At 39.7% G+C, this 14,531-nt stretch overlaps 1 protein-coding gene across 5 annotated transcripts in view; it reads right to left on the bottom strand.

The window, feature by feature from the left end:
* The window catches only part of CTNNA2 (catenin alpha 2), a 1,050,678-nt gene that overhangs the window by 687,426 nt on the left and 348,721 nt on the right, over positions 1–14,531 (bottom strand). For all 5 annotated transcript variants that reach the window (XM_045549950.1, XM_045549948.1, XM_045549953.1 and 2 more), the window contains one exon: positions 5,244–5,447. In XM_045549950.1, coding sequence (XP_045405906.1) covers positions 5,244–5,447 — 204 coding nt within the window. The remainder of the gene's footprint in view (positions 1–5,243; positions 5,448–14,531) is intronic.

Raw genomic sequence — 14,531 nt, 5'->3', positions numbered from 1 at the left:
TATAAATATACCACTCCTATAGGCTCCAAAACATAGGAAAGATAGGTACCAAATTATTACCAATGATTATTTTCAGGGAATGAGATTACGAATTATTTTTACTTTCTTCTTTCTTTGATTTTTATCATTTACAATGCAAATGTGTTTCCTTCACACTATAAAAAATAAAAAACAATGTAAAAGCCGCTATTTTCAGAGATCTGGTGGCCCTAGCTGTCACTTCCTGTATTCCTCATATACTGCTGTGGAATGGTATGTCAGAGCCTTGCTGTGGTACAGACCCCAGAACCGGGCTGAAAATAACCTTTTTTAGATTATTTCCTATCATTTAGACTCTGTTTCTGTCCTCAAGTCCTCACAAGTGGGCTCCCTCAGGAACATCCCTTATGTTAAATTCTACTCTAGAACAAAGGCTGCGACAGTAACATTCAGACACTTATGTGTATGTGCTCCCTGGCAGTATGTCTTCATGTGCTTTTAACACCTGCATAACATTCAAGGTTTATAAATTATTAACCCCAAGGATACATTTAGATGCTTCTAGAGGTGTGCAAAATGTTAGACCCAAATATATTTTTTAATTATTTTAAAAAATACAGTTAAAAAATAACCTACCACATTTTAACATAGAGACCAGTAAGTCATTACTTTTCACCACCAGGATCTCTGCCATCATTGGGTAAACACTTAAACTTTAATTGTATGATTGTTTAAAAAAACCTGTAGTACTGCATTAGTCTTTAAAAAAAATTAGAGCGACACAGAGTCTATGCATATAAAATTGAACCAGGTTGTACAGCAGCACAAGCCACAACAAGGTCCAGGCACTTCTCATTGCATATTCTCGTCAAGGCCTCGCAGTGAATTGTACACAAAAAGTAACAGTTTCATGAATGCCCTTATTGTTCTGCACTTACTGTTTCAGTACCTAGAATAAATATTAATTTTTCTCCTTATAGTTCTGCGTTACAGTTTAATACTTAGGGTAAGTATTATAGTTTTATTGTTTTATATTTATAAGAATGTGAACCATACTTGGACATTTTTGGTGAAACAACTTTGAAACAAAATTTTTCCATTTAACTCCCCTTTCAAACGCAATCTGTTTAGCAGAGCATCCAGTCATTGCCAAGTAAGCTATTTACAAACGGTTACATCTGAGTAAATCAGAATTTTCTGTGCAACCCAAACCAAATGAAGATATCTTATTAGTTGCAGCTGATATGCCTGCAACAGTCATTCAAAATGTGAACGTCTATTTTATGTTCATGAAGCAAACACATTCTTCTCATTAGTCGCTTTATAAGCAAATTTTGTTTAAAACAGTCAGAATTTGGATACTTTACTCCACTTCTCCTACTATCACCTGGTCCAAGAGACCATCCTCCCAGGAATTAATCTGGGGCCAAGAGCCTCTTTATTTGTCCTACTTTCACCTTTTTTTTTTTTTTTAACCTTTACATCCTCAATACCTAAAGCCTGGCATTTTCTGTCCAACACTCTCTAGCGGCCTCCCGTTCCATTAGAATGAAAGTCAGATCCCGTATAATGGTACACAAGGCACCAGGCAGACCCCATCTCCTCCTGCCCGGCTACTCACTCAGAACAGCCACTCTGGCTCCCCGTGGTTCCTCAAACACACCAGGTACCTGCTCACAGTGGCTCTTGACCTTGCTGGTCTTTCCACTTCTAAGGCTCTTTGCTCCTGCATCTGCAAAAGGTCTTTGATCTAAAGTCATCTCAACATACCCTTCCCAGGCCATCCTTAATTACAGCAATACCCTATGTTCCTTACCTCTCAGGTTTTGTATTTCCTCTTTGCACTGATCATCATCTGAAATAACTCTTGCTCAAATCACTTATGTCTTTATTATTAATATCTCTCTCTTGTCACTGGAGTATAAGCTCCATGAGAGCAGAGAATTTTGTCTGTTTTGCTTACTTCTGTATCCCCAGAAGCCTGGACCAATGCCTGGCACAAAGCAGCCAGGCAGACAATACACATTTGCTGAATTAATAAAATATTCTAAATTTGAATCCATCACAAAACTCTTACAATAAAATACTATATTTAGTTGTATAACTACCATACTGTCACTTTTAAGATTTTTCTTTTGATGGAAAAAAGAGTCTTACTGGCACAAAAAGAAGACTATATAAAATTATAAGTTCCAGAGGGAAGTTTATGTGTTCATTATAATTTGGAACTATTTAGGGTACTCAGCATAATACTCCAACAACCACACTTGATGGCACTAATCCAAATTAACATTTATATGCCACACATCCTTTTGAATAAGAGTCTCTCACTACTCATTAGTCTCTGTATGTATATAATAATGATATTCTATTTAAAGGAGGATTATTTTTAAGAATCTTTTTGCTTTGGGTGATATCTTAAACTTGATAAAACAACTTAAGGCCAGCCAAGGCTTTTCTAAAACAATTCCAACCATCTTTTCTGCCACTGCCATGCTCTGTGATCATAATTTTCACGACATGCATCTGTTTGCCCAGACCCAGCCTTTTTTCCACACCAGTTTCTCTCAGCTGCACATTTTTGTTCCATCTTTCACACACACATTTATTAATTTGGATACCCTTTTGTGGAATTATTTAACATATAACTGATATCTTATTGAGCTCAGTGTAACCCACATGGTTAAAGCATGGCCCATATCCCAGGAAGACTACCTTTTCCTAATCATTTAGTATATTATAAAGCTGCTCCCCACAACCTCCATCTCCCTCCTTTCCATACCACTTGGCATGTATATGGTTTTAGAACAGCTTTGGCTACAAGTGAGCGTTAAAAGTTGAATGCTCATCAGAGACTGATCAGGAGAATTTTAGAATCCAGAAATGTCAGTTATGCCAATTTTTAAATCTTTTCTTTTGATATTAATGACTTTCTTATCCTAATGATATTGCCTAGCAAATTAAGATGAAAACCTGCAGGGTGATAATTTGATAACACCTTTATTCCCAGAGCTTAAAAATTGAAAAAGAAGTATCTTATAACAGCTCAGGAATGACTGACTAATTTACTGGTTGCTGTTAACTACAACATAATTTTCTGTAAAGGCATAGATGTGTATGTGTTTCTATATTAATATTAATATAAGCTATATAAAAATAAACATAAATTGAGTTTGTGGCAGTAGAAATGAGCAGACAGGACAGGGATTATGGAGGTGGTAGAGCTGTATCCAATTCTACACTGAAATCACCAAAGAAGTGTGAAGTCCAACTAAATTTTATACAGTCTATATAAAAATTTATATAAAAATCAAATAGGAGTTGTTTTATATCAGGCTTTGATCCTGATGGTTCAATGTGGAAAGAATTTGTTCCCATTGAATTTAAGCACTATACCTATGTATGTATTATCTGTAACTATGTCAAAATAGAAACTAAGATTTCAATAAAAGTACAAAACATTCCTGCATCACAAGGCTGTGATCAGAAAAACGATCGCCTGGAGTCAATAAAATACAAAAATCCATTAGCTCTGCTGATCTGTAGGAGTTCACACTAAAAGAAAAAACTTCTACTTGGCAGAATTCTAAACATCAAACTGAAAATTACATGTCACATCTCGATCAAATATCCTTTAATCACATTCAGTGACTTCTATCCACAGGCACATATGTTTTTTGGTCTGATTTATTTATATTGAGATCTTAACCAGCACTGCTATCTTTGTAGTTTCTACTTCTTTCTTTGCTAATAATTATTCCTCGATAGAAATACCAGCATTCCTTAATGTAAAACCAAATTCCACATATAAGTAATTAGCCCTTTTCTATTTTGTTACAAACAACAACAAACAGAATCCCAGATTTTATAAGCATTCTTTTTTGACAATTCTGCTATTCAAAAGATTCACTGAGGTGGGAGACCCTGGTGATCAACATTTCTAGCTGTACCCTACATAACACCCACAGTCCAAAATCACAGAAAATGTTAGCCATCTAGCATCCTATAGAGAAGTAAGTCCTCATAAGCAGCTGGGTACCACATGGTGCGTCCACACTTTATTCTTTGTGCTGAAAATGGGCAAGTCTTCCAAAATCAAAGAATCTGAAGGTTCATGGAAAGGAAACAGATTTTGTTTTTTAGTTTGTACGGTATTTGCATTAAGTATCTTTTTGCTTTCTGAGGGAAGTTCTCTGGAGGGTGTGCAGGAGGAGCACTGTTACTGCCAATGCTGGCCCCTTGCTTGCATGTCTGCTAGCTGCAGTTGCATGATCAGAGTGGTAAGACACTGGAGGGAGGGACATGGTCTGGCTGCTTCATCTCAACATTGCCTTGAAGGGTTCTATCAATACCTAGCACGGATTTCAAAAACCATCAGTAGATTTTCAGTGTCCCTGTTACCTACCTGACCACTGCACAGAGCATTCCTTCGACACATAATATTGAAGCCTCACTTTATCTACGTTTTTTCCAATTTGTACTGAATTCTCTTAAACCCAAAAGTCCAGGGATAGGGGGAACTCCGGATCATTCACTGTTGCAAGCACTGGGCAACACTCCAGCTGAATGACGGTAGCAAATCAATACCATAATTAATGCCTTTCAAAGCAAAGAATATGGGTTTCATCCCACCTTCTTGCAGTTTACAGGTATAAAAAACTGTCACATTTTATAACTGTAGGAGAGGATGGTCATTATCTGCCCCAATACAACTAGATGCCACTTACACACAGCTATATGAAAACTTGAAGACCCACTTTTATAAGAACTCCTAATTGCACAACCAATCAAGAAAGCTCCAAGTTTTACTACACTCCAGTTAGAACTTTTCCACCTCAAAGAGCCCTCTATAAATACTTTAAAAACTGTTATGTTTAGTAATGCCTCTTAGGGGTGAAGATGAGCACCTACAGCTATACTTAGCTTTGAAAGTGCTCTCTATAAAAGAGGACTTAGTATACACTCAAGTGTTTCCATCAATCATTTACCTTTACAATTGAAATCATACCTAAATCAAAATTGAACCACTAAAGTGACCAAGAAGAAATGACTCAAGTAAAAAGCGAAAGAACTACTCTCCAGCAATCTCGTCCGTACTGGGACACCAGGAGACACGCTCTCCCAAAGTGGTCCTTTGGTTTCACCTGACTCTCTTTGGGGGACACCTGGCTGTCCCCTTTCCCTGCTATCCACGCTTTCGCAAGTGCCACAAGATCACGGCATTGAATCCACCGAGACGTGAGAACGGAGAGCCCGAGACTTACGTTGTTCATGTACTCGCTGAGCAGGTCCTGCAGCGCCTGCCGCACGGCGTTGCACTCGGCCACGATCCTCTCGCGCCGGTCGTCGCGCGTGCAGGACGAGTCGGCCATGAGCGCAGCGCCGCTGATGATGCTCTCCAGCCGCTCCTCCAGGGACGGCCGGAACCGGGCCTCGCTGAACGTCATGGGGTCCAGGATGATCTTATTCTGAAAGCATAGAAAGATAATGTCTTCATACTTTTTTATATCACAAAAAGAATCAGCAGAGGAGAGGTGACTGCCTTTGCACCTTGTTTCCTAAACCCGAAATCTCTGAGTCCAGGGCAAGAGCCACTGCGGAGGAAAAACTGGTTACTGAGACAAATTCTCCAGTGGCCTTGACAAAGTATTAACTTTTTGCAAGATATCTTGCCCTAAATGTAATCTTCAGGTTGAAAAAAGCACATCTTGTTTGAAGAGTATGTTCTTGGCAAAGGCCATCTCAACGGAAGAGTTTTTAAAAGAGATTGTGGCACTGACTTGGCATTTTTTAAATACGTAGCCATCGGGAAAAGCACATTTCAGTGTAGCACTTGGGGGATGACGCGAACATTTTAGAGCCCAAACATGATATATAATCAACACCTAAGCATGCATTAGCTGTGACTTGTGTGTACATTACATCCTCCTCATGAGAAGCAGATAGTCCCATGGCAGGATGCCTTTTGAACCCTGGGCACACAGCATCCAACAGGCATATACAGTGCAGGTTAATTTCTCGCCAGGAACTAATATCTTTTATGTAAAAGGGTATGTTCTAGAAAAGGATTCATAATGTGTGCAAGAGAGATTTGTCACAATTAATAGACAGTATCCTGATAGATGTATTAACATGTTCTGAAGAAGCCTAGATAAGGGGAAAAAATAGAGATGTTTCCTAAAAGGAAGGCATCACAGAAAATATAAGCTTAGTTTTGCCCCAGCAAAGTCGGAGGAGCCTGAGAATGCGCAGGCAGAGATGTCCAGAGGCGGAGGAAACTATACATCCAGAATTCAGGAGATATATGGGCCTTTATAGGGATCTCGGAATTGTTAGGGGTATTTGGACACAAAGTAGTGAATGACGTACCAGTAAAATGAATATAGACCAAGAAGAGCAGACCAAAGAAAATCTTGCTAATATCAATTTCCAAGGGTATACAGAAGGATGAGAATCAAAAAGGAAGATGGAAAGGGTAGTCAGAAATAGAGCAGCAGAACCTGGAGAACTCTCACCAAGTCAGCAGAGTGGAGCAACTGATGAATTGTGTGATAATTGACTGTGTAAAGCAGACAGGCAAAGTTGACATTTCCCGAAGGCTGGTTTCCATTGGGTAACCTATTTCTGCCCTAAGAGAAGACCATATTCCAGCAATGTTAATCAAAGTAGAATGACCTGCTGCAGGAAACGGTGTGCTCATCTTCACTGGAGGTGCACACTCAGAAGTCCAATAACCAGAGTGTCCGCAATGGGGTAAATCGTCTTTCAACCTTAGAATACTTTGGTGCAATTGCCATTCCCTTACTGTTTTCTTTGATATTCATCAGTCATTAAATATTTAGCAACTTAAAAAAATTATTAGAAAAACTACAATTTACCATATGTACAAATATAATAAGACAAGCAAATGAGAACAGGTAGTTATACTATTGCCAATCTACCACTTTCTGAAGACCTACTATGTGTCTACTACAGTGCTTAATGCTAAAATGAGGGTGGGGGAGAGGAACATAAAAGACACTTTTATGATTTTTTTATTCTACAGTGGTATAAAATAACCACTTAGCTGTTACAAAATAAGTCTAGCTATGTGCTCTGGGAAAGTTTATCCTAGCCCTCTAAAGCATCCTAGGGTATTTGCTGAAGGTTGTGCTCAGAGCATCTGATCTCAGATTCTCTGATTCTTGTTAAAATGCAAATCTACATAACAGGGAGATAGATCCTTTGAGCACAAGGATGTTGAGGTCTTGAGGGAATGAGTGTAGGCAGGTTATGACTTAAAAACAAACAGGTATGGATTAAACACAAACCATGGGTAAAGTCCACTGGAATTTCAGATTTTCTAGAAAATCACTAAATCTATCAAAGCTCCCTCTTGAGTTTAGAAGGCAGATGCATGAGGTCTTGCAAACAAGAGACCGCTATTCTGTGCCAGGCTTGGCATGATAACCCCCCTTACATTTGCATTCTCTTAAATCTCAGAAAGGGGATGAAAAAGGGATGTTTACTTAACCCAAAAATATCCTACTTGGGGTTTGTCCCTTGTGCCTTGGTATTGGGCACAACTGTCCAGTGTCAAAAAAATCATGTGGAGGCCTTAGTAGAGTGGATGTCTCTGCAGGGTTCATCATTACAGGTGAGAGTCCCAAAGCAAACCTGAGAGGTGAGCACAGGTATTGCTGCTGTTTGTACCAGTGCTGTGTATGTAATGTCTCTCCATCTGAATTTTCCCTCTCTCTCTCCTCTCCTCCCTCCCCCACTTTTCTGTTGATATATTTATGATAAATATATATAGATAGATTTTACCATGTAATATGCTTTAAGAACTGATATTCTAATTAAAGAAATACTTGATCAAAATATAATGACTATCTTCCTTATAAAGATTATTGATTGTCAAAGACCTATTTTACAGAAAACCATATTAACATAAAACATAATGAAAATTATTTGTTCTGTTTAAAGATTCTAGGAGTCTCTTAAGGACCATATGTTCTAGGATAAATTTTTATGATACTTTTGAATTGAAAATATAAAGTACCAATTTGGTATAAATATATCAAGGTAAATTTGAACCCTTCAATAAGGGCAACAGAGAGGAATATGAGTCATTAGAACATTATTTCTTAAATTATTTTCCATAGAACACTAAGCTTAAATATATAGTGTTTTGATGAAAAAATAAGGTTCCCTGGCCAAATATGTTTTGGAAATACTTCATGGGCTACAGCAAATTATCATAAGAAATGCTCTGAGAGCTGGGTGTGGTGGCTCAGGCCTGTAATCCTAGCACTCTGGGAGGCCGAGGCAGGTGGATCACTTGAGGTCAGGAGTTTGAGACCAGCCTGAGCAAGAGCGAGACCCCATCTCTACTAAAAATAGAAAGAAATAATCTGGCCAACTAAAATATATATAGAAAAAATTAGCCGGGTATAGTGGCACATGCCTGTAGTCCCAGCTACTCGGGAGGCTGAGGCAGGAGGATCGCTTAAGCCCAGGAGTTTGAGGTTGCTGTGAGCTAGGCTGATGCCACGGCACTCACTCTAGCCAGGGCAACAAAGCGACACTCTGTCTCAAAAAAAAAAAGGAAATGCTCTGAGAAATTCTGCATTAAAGGCATCAGTTCACTGTAGCATTTTCCAAACCTGTTTGGGCACAGAAAGTGCCCATTTTTAAAATGCACACATTACCTATGAGAACCCAAGGAACACTCTTTGGGAGCGTGGCAAGAGAGACTTTGGAGTGTCAGCCAACTGAGTTCCCTGCCTTCCCCGGCCCAGGGCTGCCGTGAAAGGAGAAGTATGAAACATTGAGCTTGACAAACTCTGCATCAAAGTTACACTACCCATCACATTTCTAATGGTATTATTCATTATTTATAAATCATGGGGGAAAAGCTTTTTAGAAAAATCTCCCTAGAAAAGAAATACTAAATTATTATATTCCAATCCATATCTGTGGTGCAGATGGGGAACACGGCAATAATAGATGTAAAAGGTGAGCAGGAAGAAGCCACTCAGGGGACAGAAAAGGTGTAAAGAGAAAGCCCAGTGCACAGGGGCCTGCAGGGGTGTGTGTGTACGTGTGTGTGTGCCTATAAAAGGGAGCCTGGATTGCGTATGTGTGTGTGTGTGTGTGTGTGTATCTCTGAGAGGGTGGATATGGGTTGTGTGTGTGCACGTACATGTGTGTATGGGCAGTATATGGGTTATTTGTGTCTGTGTGTGCACCTGTGAGTCTATAAATGGGGGTGTACAGGTTTCATGTGTGGGTGGAGGGGGATGTGTGTGCACATAGCTGTGCACACATGTGTATGGGAGAGGGTATGGGGTGTGTGTGTGTGTGTGTGTGTGTGTGTGTGTGTTTGGAGAACTTGGCAGATCTACAACAGGGTTTAGAAAATGAGAATAGAATAAGGCAAAAAAAGAACAAAATAAAGTCAGAGGCTCAAGAGCTAGAGGAAAAGGCTCTCTCTACAGTTCCAAAAAATACAAAAACCAAACCTCTGGAGCTAAATCCTGAGCAAGAAATACAGAGAATGAAAGCCCAAGTGGAGTGAGGGAGGAACATTTGATGCTGCATTATTTGGGAGTGATAAAAAAAGAAATAAAGAAAAAGAGAAACACCGAGGCCAGTTCTCCTCCCTAACACACTTCTGGGACATTCAGACCAGCAAGCAGTGGCTGAGCACCAGGCACTCTGCGGTCTCCTTTCTCAGCATGTCCTCTGCCTGCCTTACCTCTCGGTGCGGCTGCCCTCTGCTGGCGGGAAGGGCACGTTGTCATCATCCAGATCCAAGCTCCCCTCCCTAGTCACTGAGAGAGTAATTTCACCTGGGCAACACACCGGCTCCAAACAGCGAAAGCATAGAGCCCAGGCTTTCCGGATCTCCCTGTATGGCAAAAGTGTACTCCTGGGAGAGGATCTTATGCTGTTTCCAATTGCACTGACTTTTTTTAGTCCACTAAGATTGTACATTTTAAAATCTCTTTTTTTTTTTGCATTCTTAAAGCTCATTTAATCTTTTTATCCTTTTGATCTTTTAGTTCTATCTTACACTGTCATTTTAAAATTGTGGGCTTACATTTCTTTATCTTTTAAAAAAATTTAGCTTACTTTTCTTTTTATCTTATCTATTTGGCTTGCATAATATTTTCTGCTTTATTATTTTTACTTATTTTTGTTAACACCTTTACTTAAAAATATATTGTGTTCATTCTTACAGTTATGGCGTGGCAATAGGCATGCAGGGCTATAAAGACAGCAGCCGCAATAACTCACCCCCAAGCGAAGGAAGCTAAGCTCCTCTTCTGCCGTCAAGACTGTGCTGTGACAGTTTCTCTAATCTCACATAATTGATCTCCCATTTTCTCTAATGCTGAACTCCATAAAAATTTTAACCTGAAATAATTCAGAAAACCATGTAGTTCCAAACTACTTCCCGGAATCATATATTTACCTGTACTCACCACAGATACAACTGTTAGAAGAGCAGTGCTTTTAAATTGCTCATATCATTCATTCTCTCTACAAAAAGTTATGTGATCTAAAAATTTCAGTACAATCACAGGACACTGAGTTAGCTTGATGCAGGCTCTGACACAACAGGAGGAAGCAGAGAGACCTCTGTCAAAGCAAGAAGTTGAATGTATCACAAATGGTTTGATGGCTCCACAATTCTGTGTCCTTGATATCACTATCTCCATCTCCCTGAACAGGAAAATGACGCCAGAGATGTCCCTCAGTCATTCAGCCCCTAAATGAGAACACCAGGATTTCAACACAAGTCTTTTGACTTTAAGCTTAGTGTTCCTTCCACTGTAGGAGATTGCCCACATTCAGCTGAAATGAATCTAAAAAATCATAATTATAAAAGTATATTTCTTGCTCAAAAAAACTAAGCAATTTTCCTAAATCAAACATAATGGCATAAGTATCATCTGTCGTACTGACCTCTTTTATGTCATGAGTCACCTCACACTTCCAATAGATAACTGAGAGGAGAACCATTCATTCATCAAATGGGTGGTCAGTTACCGTAGGTGTCTAAGGGCACATACTGAATAATCCTTGCTTTCAATAGGTTGACTCTCTAATCAAACCCCAAAACACGTACAACCAATTGTAATTTCGAAAATGTCTGGTAATGTCATGGAACGACTGAGTGACGGCAATTTGCACAGTTGGGAAGTAGGAAGTAGTTAAAGAAATCTTGCTAGAGGAGGTTATTCCTCAGCTGAAACATAAAGAGCAAAAAGCAGTTGACCAAGGAAAGTTAGGAGCAGGAGGGGCAATGCAGATAGTCAAGGAGGTACGAGATATCACAGTTAGGAATAATAGCATAGAGACCTACTGAAGCTGTGGTGTTCAGGTGAAATCACTTGTATGGTGCCGTGGAGGTGCCTTAAGGAAGTTCTGTAAGGTAAACTGCTGCAGGATCATAGTTAACTAACCGTCTCAATCTGCTTCACCTGTAGGTCCACTGCAGTTTCATATGGAAGCCGCACTTGGTCCTAGGCAGCCCCAGCCTCAGTCAATCACTGAGCATGGTCACACCATTCCTGCCCGATGGGGACTCCTCCGACAAGCAACCTCTGCTCCTGATCTGGATTTCCCACTGGCCTGACTGGGGCTTTCTCAGAACTGCACTGAGACTCTTCCCAGCCAATCCTCTTTCTTTCCTGCTCTCCTTTCACAGGTGTTTCCCCTGCATTGCAGTCCAAAAGCACTCTCAGCCTATTTCTTCTGGTTCTCTCCTACTTTATCTTGCACCAGCAATTTCTGCTTATGCCTCTCATCCCATTTATCTTGGCATTTGCTTCTGCAAGTGCTTGAATAGACAAAAACAGGAGCGGGAGACCCAGTGAGAGAGGAGAGCACCAGCCAGGTCCCGAGAAGAGACTTCTATGCCTTGTTAAGAAGCTTTCAATTTATGAACGCCCCTTTAGGTAAAGAAGAATTACCAAAGATCTTAAAACATAAAAGTGACATAATCCTGTTTGGTTTTAGGACTTTTCCTATGGTAGTTAGGAAAGTTAGCTCTGGCAGGACTAGAAGCAGAACGCAGGAGAGCAATTACCAAGTCTTCAGAGTTCAGAAGAGAGGTAGGGAGAGTACAAATCAGAGTTGTGTTTATATGGGTAATGAGAAAGGCATGGATTTAAGACACATTTAGAGTGTCAACCTGCAAGATGTGGCGTTATATAGGCTATGAGGAAGAAGAAGAAGTCAAAGATAAAACCTAGATTTCTAGCATGGGCAATACCAGCAATACAGGTGTCAGCAAACTACATCCTAGGAGTCAGTCTCCTGCTTCATAAATAAAGTTTTATCAGAACACAGGCCCATTCATTTACATACTGTCTGTGGCTATTTTGCACTACAATGGCAGAGGTGAATAGTTAGTACAGAGACTGTGTGTCCCACAAAGCTTGGAATGTTTACTCTTGGCCCTTTAAGAAATCATTTGCTGATCTCTGAACAACTGTGAAGGATAACAGATGAAGAAGAGTAAGTGCCTGTGATTCCTTTATGTGGAAAAGTCTGGTGGAAAGTTGATTTTAAGCATATGAAAATCACGCAGGCGTATGGGCATCTGTATTAATATGCAAAATTAATTGCCTTAATATATAAAAAGGAATGTCCAATTGGAAGATCTAATGTATAATAACAAGCATTGCAAAACAAAATACAAAGAAAAACCACACCTAAATGTCAACTAGAGCAAGATATGTGCTCTGAGAGATGAATGATTATGCAGGTACGACCTCAGAGCACACAGTGGAGCTGGAATTAGGTCCCATGCCCTCTAGCTCCAGAGTTTATGCTTAGCCACTGTACCACATTGTTTCTCTCATGTATCTTTCTGCACACATGGTGCTAATCACTGTGAGGGAATCAATGCAACAGACATTTCCTCATGGCAGAAACTAAAGTAGCAGTAGTACATGATTTTTTCATACTTCAAGATGGTTATCAAAAACAGTGACCAATCACCAGGGATAAAAGCTCTGAAAAGCTGCTCTATTCTATTTTTAATCTCTCACCTCTGTCTCAACTGGTCAGCAGGTATTATAACACATTTCTTCTACCAAGAAGGAAAACACAAATATCACTCTGTCTTTGGCTAGGAATTAACCATCTTAAAGCTGAGTTTATATCTAATAGTACTCAAGCAGTAATTAAGAAATATTGGCATACCTGGTAAGATCTGGAGCAGCAGTCCCCAAACTTTTTGGCACCAGGGACCAGTTTCATGGAAGACAGTTTTTGCACAGACTGGGGTGGGGGCGATGGTTTTGGGATGATTCAAGCACATTACGTTTATTGTGCAGTCAAACTTCTCTGCTACCGATAATCTGTATTTGCAGCCACTGCCCAGTGCTAGCATCACCGCCTCAGCTCCACCCCAGATCATCAGGCATTAGATTCTCATAAGAAGTGCACAACCTAGATCCCTCGCATGCACAGTTTACAGCAGGGTTTGAGCTCCTATGAGAATCTAATTCTGATGCTGATCTGACAGGAGATGCAGCTGATGCGGTGCTGCAAGCAATGAGGGGCAGCTGTAGATACAGATGAAGCTTCCCTCCCATGCCCACTGCCCACCTCCTGCTTGGGGGCCTGGTCCTGACAGGCCACAGACCACGGCCAGTCCGAGGCCCAGGGGTTGGGGACCGCAGATCTGGAGTGTATAAGTAACATTTTTAATTACAATTAAATCAGCAGAGAGGCTCTAGCATACGTGTAACACTGATGGACTGGTTTTAGAGCCACAGACTAAGTTTCAAAGATTCTTAATACACAGCTGACAACAATGATGCTTTATTGTTTTTCTTAGTAGCCAAGAAACTGCGTGTTAAAGAGTGGGGTGAAAATCTTATTCACCTTCAGATGTCTAGCTTTCAACACTAGTTAAACCTTTAAGAGAACTACTTAATCATCTCAAATGTATACAGAATTTTCAAAATGCCAAAAAAGACAATGAAGAAAACAATTTGATAATGTAAAGTATGAACTGATTTCATCATTTGTTTTTCCAAATCGGATCTTATCAGCATGGAAAAAGCAAATGCTAGTGGTATGAGAAAGTCTCATGGTTTGCTCTGTTGCTTGTTATAACCGTGTAAGATAAATGTGCCCTGTATTTTTACTACCTTCATAGTTCAAGGTAGCAACTAAGGAAAATAATAAATTGTGCTATTCTCCCTCATAAACACCAGGCCCTCACCTCCTGCTGTCCAGCATAACTATTTTGAATCAATCAAGCTGAAGAAAGAATAAATGTCAACATGCCCCTATGCAGTCATTTACTTTTAATTTTTAAATATATATAAAAAAAAAAACCCCTGAAGTTCTGAAAAAGGAACTTAACATTAGTCAACTCATTCTTTCAAATGATATGTCATTCTGATATGGGGCAATTAAAGCAACTGCCCAGAAAATCAGAAATCTAAATGACAATGCACGTTTATGTGAGGGAATATTTCTCTGTTAATTATTCTGAACTTTCCCAGGAATATGCAGTAATTTGTACATGTCTTCACTTCCTT

Source organism: Lemur catta, chromosome 4 (genome assembly GCF_020740605.2).
Source record: "Lemur catta isolate mLemCat1 chromosome 4, mLemCat1.pri, whole genome shotgun sequence".
NCBI classification, from domain to species: Eukaryota; Metazoa; Chordata; class Mammalia; order Primates; family Lemuridae; genus Lemur; species Lemur catta.
This window is presented reverse-complemented; position numbering and strand designations above follow the sequence as displayed.